Consider the following 12,077-nt stretch of genomic DNA (forward strand, 5'->3'; position numbering starts at 1 on the left):
TTCTTAAGCAGCAGAAGAAAGAAGTTGTGAAACGACAGGATGTCATCTACGGTAAGCTCTAGAGGAAGAATGGTAACACCCACCAGCACAAGTAGTGTATTTGAAGCGAACACGAGGTGAGAGAGAAATGGAGTCTGAAATATTTATTTCCTTTTAAACAATGCACATTGTCTGGCTGTCCTGCTTATCCTCTACCTCAAATACTTTTAGCCAAATAGACCCTGAGCAAGTTTGCAGATCAGATGCTTGTTTCAGGTGTGTGATTCAGATTCTACTGATGCATGAAAGATCAGCAGGAATGCCAGGCAACTGATATTGTTTAAAAGGATATAAAAATGGCAGCCTCCATATACTTCTCACTTCGGGTTCTTTTTAAGGAAACTAGCATTATCCCATTTTTCCAGTCTCAAGAGTGATGAAGAATGGAAGTGATGTGAGCTGCAAAGCAGCACAAATAATCTGCACACTACACTAGCTTGCTTCCGTTATCACACTGAATTTTAATAACCAATAAATAGGGTTCAGTGCTCATAGCATATTGTTAAACAATATAAATACAAATAGTTTCCTCACCCCAATATAATGAATTTCCTTCATCATTAAGCTTACCTCATGTTGCAGAAGACCTGGGTTTGTTTCTCGGCTTTTCCTGTTTAGTAAGTCAGCACCTATTCTGTAAGGAGACCTTGGGCCAGACTCCCTAACACTGCTACTGCCTACTGAGCACGCTCCGGGGCTTTTGAGTCTGCCAGGAGAATAGCCCAATATAAATGTCTTTTCTTGTCTAATCACAAATATTTGTATATGGCACCTCACCCATCCACATATATCAATGTAAATTCACACATCAATAGTTGATCTGTCCTCCAAGAAATTGGAGCAGTCAAGTAACTTCACAAGAAACACACTTTCCTTTATTCTACATTTCAAATGTCACTTTTATTTAAAGGTAATCTCTTTCACGGTTTTATATATATATATATATATATATATATATATATATATATATATATATATATATATATATATATATATATATATATATATATATACATATATATATATATATATATATATATATATACATATATATACAGGGGCGTCTCTAGCCATTTTGTCACTCCAGGCGAGAAATCCTGTGGCACCCCCCCCTCGTGATTGCCCCCAGTCCCATACCCCGCACCCCTCATGGTGAACACCACTCCTGTGGTGAACCCCACCCCCAAGACCCCCGAAAATCATAATACAGCAGCGTTTCACCAGAAAATGTACTTATTGCGGCATGGGTTCACCAGAAAATAGTTGTTATGCAGCAGAGCGTTTCACCATAAAATATACTTATTGCGGCATGCACTCACACACACCACACACAGTACACACACACACACACTATACACACACACACACACACACACACACACACACACACACACACACACACACACACACACACACACACACACACACACACACACACACACACACACACACTATACACACACACACACACACAGTGTACACACACACACAGTGTACACACACACACACACACAGTACACACACTGCACACAACATACACAACATACACACTATACACAGTACACACACACACACACACACACACTTTAGACACGCACAGCACAGTACACACACTACACACACACACGCACACGCACACACACACAATATACACACACACACACACACACACACACACACACACACACACACACACACACACACACACACACACACACACACACACACACACACAGAGAGCAAACTATAAACAGCACACAGTAGACATACACTATACACATACAGAGATAGGAGGAGTGGAGTGAGACTGAGAATAGCCTGAGATGGAGCAGTTTATCTGTATTGCAGTCCCACATTACACAGAGACTAGTTGCTGGTAATAGGACTGCTGTCCCTGCCAATCTCTTACACAAGTCAGCAAGCAGCCCTCCTGGAGTCTAGGGACTGTCAAAACTTTTCAACCTGTTTAAGACCTTATCTGCACATGCAGTCATTATCACAATGGGGAGAGACCAGACAGATTTTTTCCCACTGACCCTCCAGAGTTCTACATCATGCTGTGTATATTTACCAGCTTGCCTGCCCTCTAATTGCACTTTTATCAGCTAGCCTAGTATTTTACATTGCCTTACATCAACAAACCTGAATACAGCAGACACAGGACCAACCCTAAATCATTGAATGAAAGGCGGCCTGGGGGGAAGTCAATGCCTGGCTGCTACACAGTCTCTACATCCATGCAGTTACCAGTAGCAGAGAGAGAGGGACTGAATTCTCAGGAGTCGGACTCAGGAGCTGATGATGCTGTACTCCTCGGATCCCTGACTAGGATGAGTGCCTTCTCTCACTGACTCATTCATTACTGTGGTTCTTTGAATCATTGAGCTGAAGTCCAGTCAGCCCCGCTGCTGCTGCTGCTGTGTAAACTGACACCTGAGTCAGCTGAGAGGCATTTCTTCTCTCACTACTCAGAGCGCCCTTGCCTCTTCCTGTCGCCTTAGGCGAAAATTTATAGCTGCCTAATGGCTCGGACGCCTCTGTGTATATATATATATATATATATATATATTTTGTGGTCACAGACAGCGAGATCTGTTGAAACTAAATATAGTGGTTAGCATATAATAAAGGAATTGGACAACATTTCTACAGTTAGTGAACAGGTGTATTTACACTTAAAGGGAAGGTCCGAGCAAAATAAAAAATTGAGTTTCACTTACCTGGGGCTTCTAGCAGCCCCATGCAGCCATCCTGTGCCCTCGTAGTCACTCACTGCTGCTCCAGTCCCCCGGTGGCAGCTTGCCGACCTCGCAGGTCGGCGGACCGCATTGCATACATTTTTATGCATTCCCGCTAGTGCATGGACATTAACGCATACATTTTTACGCGTTCGTGGTGCAACGCATAAAAATGTATGCATTGAACCAGTAATGCTTCAAAATGTATGAGTTAATGTTCCTGCACTAGCAGGAATGCATAAAAATGTATGCAATGCGGTCCGCCGACCTGCGAGGTCGGCAAGCTGCCAGCGGGGTGGAGCGGGCTGGAGCAGCAGTGAGTGACTACGAGGGCACAGGATGGCTGCATAGGGCGGGTAGAAGCCCCAGGTAAGTGAAACTCATTTTTTTTATTTTGCTTGGACCTTCCCTTGAAAGGATTATAAAGGCTGACAGTTCTATTGCTTGTCCTTAGCTGGCTATCATGCTGATCTAATGTCTTCAGTCTCAGGCCTGCAAAAAGCATGTGCAGGACAGCTGACTTGAATGCTTTTTCTGAGTCAGGGATTTAGGGCTTGTTTCCACTAGGAGCGAATCATAGCAATCTTTTGCACACAAATTCGAATGGGTAATGGCATCCTATTAAAGAGAATCTGTATTGTTAAAATCGCACAAAAGTAAACATACCAGTGCGTTAGGGGACAGCTCCTATTACCCTCTGTCACAATTTTGCCGCTCCCCACCGCATTAAAAGTAGTTATAAACAAACAAAATGGCCACCAAAACAGGAAGTAGGTTGATGTACAGTATGTCCACACATAGAAAATACATCCATACACAAGCAGGCTGTATACAGCCTTCCTTTTGAATCTCAAGAGATCATTTGTGTATTTACCTTCTGTCCCCCTGCAGCTCTCATCCACTGAATACTAGTGACAGGCTGATCGTTTCTTCCTGTAGACAGCTTTGCCCGTGTCTGTAATTCCTCAGTATGTGCCAGCCAGCTCCTTTCACAGCCTAACAGAGGAGGATTTTTATCCAGCTCTCTTCTGTCACTGATAAGAGAGCAGAGACGCTGCTGGCTTATGTAAATGACACACACACTGGAGTGTGCATAGAGAGGCCTGTAGAGGGGTGTGCATAACAGATCAGCACGGAAGAGTTGGCAGCCTTCCAGACACAGGGCGACAAGTCCGACAGGGGAAAGATACATTGATTTATTACAGAGACAGTGATAGTAGAAAGTGCTGCAGTAAGCCAGAGCACATTAGAATAGGTTTAGGAACTTGTAGGATGGTAGAAAAAAAGGATGACATTTTTGTTACAGAGTCTCTTTAAAATCCATAGTCTGCTTCCGTATTTGCATGTGGGGAAAAAACACAGGTTGCAGTTTTTTGCATTACACATGTGCGTCGCTGCCACATGCCACATCGCTGTGCATGGCATGGCTGGAGGGACTCGTTTGCATACGCACATCAAACCAACTTTTGGCATGAGTCTCTGAGAGGGCGTCAGTGGAAACGAGCCCTTACACTACAGCAGCTGGTAAACTGGCATTTACAGTAGCAGGTGAGCCATGGCACTTCTGTATCCCTCTCCCTTCACACTTCCCTTCATCAGTGTGACTTGTGCAATGTTTCTTCCCTGTACTATACAAACCTTAAACAGGAACTTTAACCCAGGATTGAACTTCATCCCAATCCAATCAGTAGCTGATGCTCCCTTTCCCGTAAGAAATCTATACCTTTTCTCATATAGATCATCATCAGGGGGAGGGGGGCTGATAGTGTGGTGAAACCCCTCCCACAGTGTGGCGTGATCAGTTTGCTATCTGTGGACCTCTTTACATTGTGGGGAATAACATATTTTCCAACTGCCAGGCAAGCAATATGTCCCTCTGTGCATAGAACTTTCAGCAATGAACAGATCACCTGGCAGAACTAAATATGTCACCACCAGTGATAAATTTCAGAATGTAAATCGGAGAGGAAAGATTTTACTTTGGGCAAACACTGACTTATAAATATTGTGAAAAATAAGCAAATTAACAAAAGGTTTTACCTGGCTTTCTTCTTTGTTGTTATTTTGCTGCAGAACTTATGCAGACAGAAATGCACCACGTCCGGACACTGAAGATCATGAGTGACGTCTACTACCGAGGAATGGCATCTGAGCTGCATTTTGAGCAGCAAGTCCTGGAGAGAATTTTTCCCTGCATAGATGACCTGCTCGGCATCCACACTCATTTCTTCCAGAGGATCTTGGATAGGAAGAAAGAGTCAATGGTTGACAGAAGTGAGAAGAACTTTGTGATCCAGAGGATTGGAGATATCCTTGTCAGCCAGGTAAAAGCCACATTTGGTAGTTTTTTTTATTATATACAAGCCAGGATTGAGACAAATATTTTGTTGAAAAATTGTTTTGTGTCAAGCATAAAATATTATGGAAACAAGGAGTTCTAATCAAAACAAAATATGAAATGTTAAAAATATATACTTTATTTTAATATAGTCAAAAATTATTCAAAATAAATCTACCATTAAAAAGGTCACCAGACACACAAGGGGAGTCCATGGCACCAGGGCTACATTAACTTGTATAGTTATGCTGCACATCACGTCCGTGATTAAGCAGCAAAGTCATTGGCAGCATATAATCCGTATGCTCATTTCAGCAAAACTCAATGTTCCATATTTAAAGGAGGCTGGCTGGCTGAGTATGAAATAGTTGTCAGTAGCAACCAGGCTTCAATTGTATACCAGTGCTTGTCCCTTGCAGTGTAGCCTAGCGGCTGCAGCGCTGGACCGCCATGGCGGGCCGGATACACAATGTGAATACATCGATGGACACTCCAACGGGGCACAGTGTATATGCTGTGAACGCACCGTTGTGCATTCGGCATAGTATGAAGTGTAAAATATACAATTTCAAGTGCAATTCACTATAATCAATAGATAACATCCTTTTTAAAACCACCTGGCGTTCTATTGTTTGCGCCAGGGTGGATGCGCAGCACTATTTTTTGAATATTTTTTTTTTAAATCATGTAGCTAGCCTAGCGCTAGGGGGCGTGTTGCGCGGCGGGTGGTGGCGACGGCGATCGTCCCCAACACATAGCGGGCAAAGTGCTTGCTGCGTGTTTTTTTAAAAACAAATTATGAAAATCGGCCCAGCAGGGCCTGAGCGGCGCCCTCCGGCGGTCATGGACGTCCATTTAGGGAACAGACTCACCAGAGATGAGTGACCACCGCTTGGTTGGTCAAATGCGCTCTTATCACCGGGATCCTACGTATTCTCTAGGTCCCAGTCCTCTGTGCTTCTTTTCATGTAGTTGTAGAATACCTCAAAAGCAAGAAGCTCCCATAGCGTGATATTTTTTCATAAAATAAATCACTTTATTTGTTAAAACCACTCACATTATCCTCCAGTTTAATTGAGCATAGAGTATTATCACGGGCTCTGCCCCGTTGCCTGTCTGGCTATGCTCAACGCTGTTCCAGTCGGCATCTCTCAAACACCTTCACGCAATCCTCTCCATGCGCCCCTCTCTTTCCTGGTTCGTCCAAGCCCCACCCTACTAGTTTCGTCACTGCCTCATGACTCATCAGGAGCACCTATAGCATCTATTGATTATAGTGATTTGCGCTTGAGACTGTATTGCTGGTGGCCAGCCAGGTTGCAGCACACTTACTGAAGGCTGAAAATTGCTAATATGGACACGGGAGCGCTTTTTTATAAATAAGATGTAGTGTAAAGTGTATTTTAGTAATTTTAGTTTAATGCTTTAAAGAATTATTACAGTTTCAATCTGAAAATTGTTTCTATAATTTTAAACTAGTTACTTCTGTCAGCTAGTCAGTGGTTTAGAAATTAAATTGTACATTATTAACTACACACTGCACTTGGTGCAGTATAATCATGGCCTGGGAGAACGTCACTTGAAGTCTCAGGGCTGTGAATACATGCCTTCAGCGGTGGGCGGGCGACCGCCGCACGCTCCCGCGCCCCCTGGTTGCTGCCCAAAAGTGGGGAGGTGAATGAATGCCTGCGTCATTGTACCTTCCTGAAGTTACAGTGCCACGCATTACTTCCGATTCATGTACTTGCTTCACTTGTGTTTTACTAGTCCTTTGTATTTCATTGAAAATGTGATAAATGGCCATTTCAAGGCCTCAGTATCCACATAAGAGAATTTTCCCATCCTATGTCTTATATCTAGCTACCTCTTGTGAAAAAAACATGACATAAAACTCACAATCTCATATCTGATGCTATAATTTGTAAGTATTGGAAACATTGTGCCTTTTCCCTGAGCACTATTGTTGTCTTCACAGTTCTCGGGTGAAAGTGCTGAACACATGAAGAGAACATATGGGAAATTCTGTGGTCATCACAATGAAGCTGTTAATTATTTCAAGGATTTGCTTTCTAAGGAGAAGAAGTTTCAGGCCTTCATTAAGGTATGGAGTGTTCTTAATGCAAGCTCACATTGTAGTGGTGCAGAAATGTTCATTGCTGCTGACGTCTCTTGTGATCTTATGTTCTGTTCCAGAAAAAGGGAAGTAGCACACTAGTCCGACGCCTGGGGATCCCAGAATGTATATTACTAGTTACGCAAAGGATCACAAAGTATCCAGTCCTATTGCAGCGAATATTGCAGTGTACAAAAGGTAATTATGCCTAATACTGATATAAAGATATACTCACTTTTGTCAAGGTGCACAATACAGTAGATGCCTCCAAATTTAAATGTAAGGAAATTTAATTCCCTGTGATGTTGACTCGGGTATTTTATCTAATTATCATCTGGAGGCAGGAAGTTGTTTTTTTTTTCTCTTTTGGGGCTAATTGGACCATGCCTTGTAAGGGTTTTTCACCTTCCTCTGGATCAACAGGGATATGTGAGTGTGCAGGCTAGTGTTGTACCTTACTTTCTGGCTGGATTTGATGATAAAAGCATATCAATAAGGTGTTGACAGGATTTGCGAAGAATCTTCACACTGAACCACGCCTCTATGACAAATTGCATTTTAGTTTTGGATAGTGTGGAAAGGGGTTTCACTGTCGTCTGTGTTCTTTTTGAGGAGTATTTTCCTTCCTTTCTTGATGTCACTCCAGCTAGGATGGGGTTGACAACAAATGACCCCCTCTGTTCCACTCCCAACCCTGCCCTGAGTCAGACTTGGAGTAATATCTCCACAATATTACCAGTGACCGCAGTTAAACAGAAGTAAAAACGGTTCTTGACACTTTCTTTGCCGTTGATGGAAAAGCAAATTCATTATCTTTCCATAGGCAAAACCCTATAGTTGACCTCTCACTCTAAGTGGCTGAGTAATGCTCCAAGTTTTCTTCTTCTGCCTTGGTAAGTAAAAGGGGTTTATATTTAAGATCCTATGAGATTATTGATCTTTTCACAGATAATGAAGTTGAATACCAGGAGGTTGAAAGAGCTCTCAGCTTGGTAAAGGATGTTATTACTGAGGTCAATAATAAAGTCAATAACTATGAGAAGAAAAAGCGGCTTCATGATATCTACAGCAAGACTGATAGTAAATCCATACAACGCATGAAGAGCGGCCAGATGTTTGCAAAGGAAGACCTGAAACGAAGGAAACTGGTTCGTGACGGCACGGTGTTCTTGAGGTCAAGTCCAGCCAGTAGGATTAAAGGTTAGATATTGTGATTCTCTTTGTTGGTTTTCCGTAATATCATTTTGACTTTTCTCTCTAAAGTGCTGGCACTATATTTTCCAGTCACAGGAAGCACTACAGATGCATAGCTTACTGGTCACACACAGTCATTATCTGTGACCACCATTTGATGGATAATTATTGTAGTTTTTTTTTTCCTGTAAGGTTTCCATACCATAAACGAGTAATGTTTCATGTGAGTCACTTCTTTCATGTATGTCAGCAGTCCTGTCAGCAGACCACTATTGCAGAACATTGTAGAAAGTACACCACTTCCAGAGTAAAATAAGCCATACATGTATTTTCTCCTATGTTGCTGTCACTTACAGTAGGTAGTAGAAATCTGACAGGTTTTGGACTAGTAGATATCTTCATGCGGGATTCTCAGCCTTTAGTGTTTATAAAGACACTCCCTGAAAAAAGGTTTATGCAATGATGCTGGCCAGCCTCCCTGCTTGTTGCACAGTATTTTGGCAGTTGAACAGAGCAACTGACACTCACAAAGTGCTTTTGAAAATAAAAAAACCCTGAGAATCCCACATGAAGAGATGCACTAGTCTAAAACCTGTCAGGTCTGCCAGATTTCTGCTACCTACTGTAAGTGACAGCAACATAGGAGAAAAGTAATCTATGGCTCATTTTAATCTGGAAGAATTGTACCTCTTAGTTGTGTGTGTTTACATGTATTTTATATTTCACAACTTTTGCGATCGTGGTCGTTTAATTATTTGGATTGACCTGACACTACTATACCCAAGGCTGGTATTCATTACTGAACAAGCAGACAATCCCTTAATTTGCCTTCCATTTGCCTTTCCAAGTAATTATGCTGTGAAATAAGCTGGTACACCACATAGTGTTGTTCAGGGTAGGTGTTTATCCTTGGTTAGACACGTTTCTTCTAAATCCCTCAAGCTGACAAGAGGTTTAACCTCCTTGGTGGTTATCCCGAGCTAGGGTCGGGGTGGCCGCCGGAGGCTAAATGCAGAGCAATGCGTGCAGCGGGAGCATTTCTACATACGGTACCTCCTGGGGATCCCGACGTCGGCTGGCATTCTTCTTATATAATAGCAAATGTATCGGCGCCAAGGGACAATGGAACCGCCGCTGAGAAGAACGATGTCCAAAAGTTCAGAAGTCAGGCATACATCAAAGGTCAGCGCAGGTTTAGAAAGTCATTATATGTAGGAAATGGTAAATTCTTCACCACAATATATCAAATGCTCAGAGGTAGGTATCCGCCAAACATCAAAACTAGAAAAGGCTTACCAGCTCCCAACAACCCACATTATAAGGTTGTAAAATGGCTCTGGTCACAGATAACGTCCAGGGAACATCAGACGTCGTGAAGATCCAGTGGCCATCCGTATGGAGGTAAAGTTTCAGAAATTTATATAGGAAAAAAAAAACGGCAATATCTAAGCGTAACCCGTTTATTTAGATAAAATTTCTTTAAAAGGCAGTAGATATAAAAACAAAAACTCACATACGGGGCCCATAAGCAGGGAACCCCGGAAGATTAGCGCGCATGTAATGGTCAATCGTAGATCAATAGACAATGGTGCCGCCTGTTACCTTCCCGACCGGTTTCGCAGTCTTCCGTCATCAGGGGAGAAAAGGCGAACAGGCGTCAGGCACCAAATTTATAGCTTTTAGTCTGGGAAAAGAGGGTGGGGTGAAAGAAAACTTCCTCAGTAGGGCATCACTAATCAAAGTAGGAAAGAGTCACCCAAATGTGTAAATAAAGTGAAAAACAGAACAATATGTAAATAGCATATTAATAGCAAAGAATGGTGTAAAAAATATATCAGTAGTGAAAACAAGACACAAAAAGATTCATTTCCACACAGAGGTAAAATAGTGCAATGGTCAAGGGCGTAGTCTGAGCCCTTGACCATTGCACTATTTTACCACTGTGTGGAAATGAATCCTTTTTTTGTGTGTTCTATATGCCTCTTCTGCTGATATGCAGGGGTGCCTGTATGTCCCAATAGACACTTCCTTATTGTGTGTAGAGAGGAAGTGTATGTTCCAATATTCCCTCCCTTTTTTTTTCCCCCCCTTGCTCTGCTCCCTGTGCAGACTAGAGTAATCAAGCTGCCTATTGATCTTCAAAAGTCTAGGTGTTTTTGTTTGTAATCTTGTTTTTACTACTGATATCATTGTATTTTTTTACACCATTCTTTGCTATTAATATGCTATTTACATATTGTTCTGTTTTTCACTTTATTTACACATTTGGGTGACTCTTTCCTACTTTGATTAGTGATGTCCTTCTGAGGAAGTTTTCTTTCACCCTACCCTCTTTTCCCAGACTAAAAGCTATAAATTTGGTGCCTGCCGCCTGTTCGCCTTTTTTCCCCTGATGACGCAAGACTGCGAAACCGGTCGGGATGGTAAAAGGCGGCACCATTGTCTATTGATCTACGATTGACCATTACATGCGCGCTAATCTTCCGGGGTTCCCAGTTTATGGGCCCCGTATGTGAGTTATTGTTTTTATATCTACTGCCTTTTAAAGAAATTTTATCTAAATAAACGGGTTACGCTTAGATATTGCCGTTTTTGTTTTCCTATATAAATTCCTGAAACTTTACCTCCATACGGATGTCCACTGGATCTTCACGACGTCTGATGTTCCCTGGACGTTATCTGTGACCGGAGCCATTTTACAACCTTATAATGTGGGTTGTTGGGAGCTGGTAAGCCTTTTCTAGTTTTGATGTTTGGCGGATACCTAACTCTGAGCATTTGATATATTGTGGTGAAGAATTTACCATTTCCTACATATGACTTTCTAAACCTGCGCTGACCTTTGATGTATGGCATTCTTCTTCCTCTCCTCCGGGGCTCTGCTTCCTGCTGGTGAGATCACCAGCTGTCGTCAACACGACAGCCAGCAATTTCACTTTAGAGTTGCAGCGCCACCCGGAGGATGGAGGCTTAACTGCAGCGCTGGAGCCAGGGAGGTGAGGGATTGCTGGGCTGCTGCAGATCTCCCTGGCAGCATGATTTTTTTCCAGGTTTTAGGGTCTGAAAGGGTGGAAAAAAAATTGCACCGCTTTTAGACCCTAAAATCTGGAAAGAATCAGAACGCCAAGGGGGTTAAAGTGTGCAGCACAATAAACCAGCTGCTACAATGGGCTTCCGACCAACAGTGCCCAGTGTGAAGTACACGGATAGAATATCTCTACTGTGTGTACTGTGTACTGTGTGTTACTTGTTGTATTTTCTACAGTAACATCAATGTAAGTCAGTTATGAGTCACTCTCACCCACAAGCCTATGTACTGCCAAGAACAACCAGTTCTCCCAATCCCCACCCTTCTGGAGGAGCAATTTATTTTTCCCTGATCCATCATCTCCAGCTTTACAAGGCTTGGTAACCTGGCTGCCTTGGCTGTGGAATGTCTCCATCAGCATAACCGGGAAGCTAAGAAAGAGAGTGATCTTGTAATTTTGTGTTATTTTTTTAGCACTGGAACCACATAATCTGTATGCAATCATAATTTCCAACTGCAATACTGAATCCCAGGCGTACTTCTAACCTATGGGATGCCTAATACACATGGGGCCATTTCCCTGGAGTAGAATCTGAAACATTGCAGTATAATTACTCAATCACAAAT

The 12,077-nt window shown here is 42.5% G+C and overlaps 1 protein-coding gene across 8 annotated transcripts in view; it reads left to right on the top strand.

The window, feature by feature from the left end:
• AKAP13 (A-kinase anchoring protein 13) overlaps window positions 1–12,077 on the top strand; it is a 384,453-nt gene that overhangs the window by 346,315 nt on the left and 26,061 nt on the right. For all 8 annotated transcript variants that reach the window (XR_011030254.1, XR_011030251.1, XR_011030255.1 and 5 more), the window contains 5 exons: window positions 1–51; window positions 4,851–5,101; window positions 7,091–7,216; window positions 7,309–7,426; window positions 8,177–8,428. The exon at window positions 1–51 is cut by the window's left edge and continues 90 nt beyond it. Coding sequence is in view for 1 of the 8 variants with exons in the window: in XM_068275158.1 (XP_068131259.1) it covers window positions 1–51; window positions 4,851–5,101; window positions 7,091–7,216; window positions 7,309–7,426; window positions 8,177–8,428 (798 nt within the window). In the remaining 7 variants the exon portion in view is untranslated. The remainder of the gene's footprint in view (window positions 52–4,850; window positions 5,102–7,090; window positions 7,217–7,308; window positions 7,427–8,176; window positions 8,429–12,077) is intronic.

This window comes from Hyperolius riggenbachi, chromosome 3 (assembly GCF_040937935.1).
Source record: "Hyperolius riggenbachi isolate aHypRig1 chromosome 3, aHypRig1.pri, whole genome shotgun sequence".
NCBI lineage: Eukaryota > Metazoa > Chordata > Amphibia > Anura > Hyperoliidae > Hyperolius > Hyperolius riggenbachi.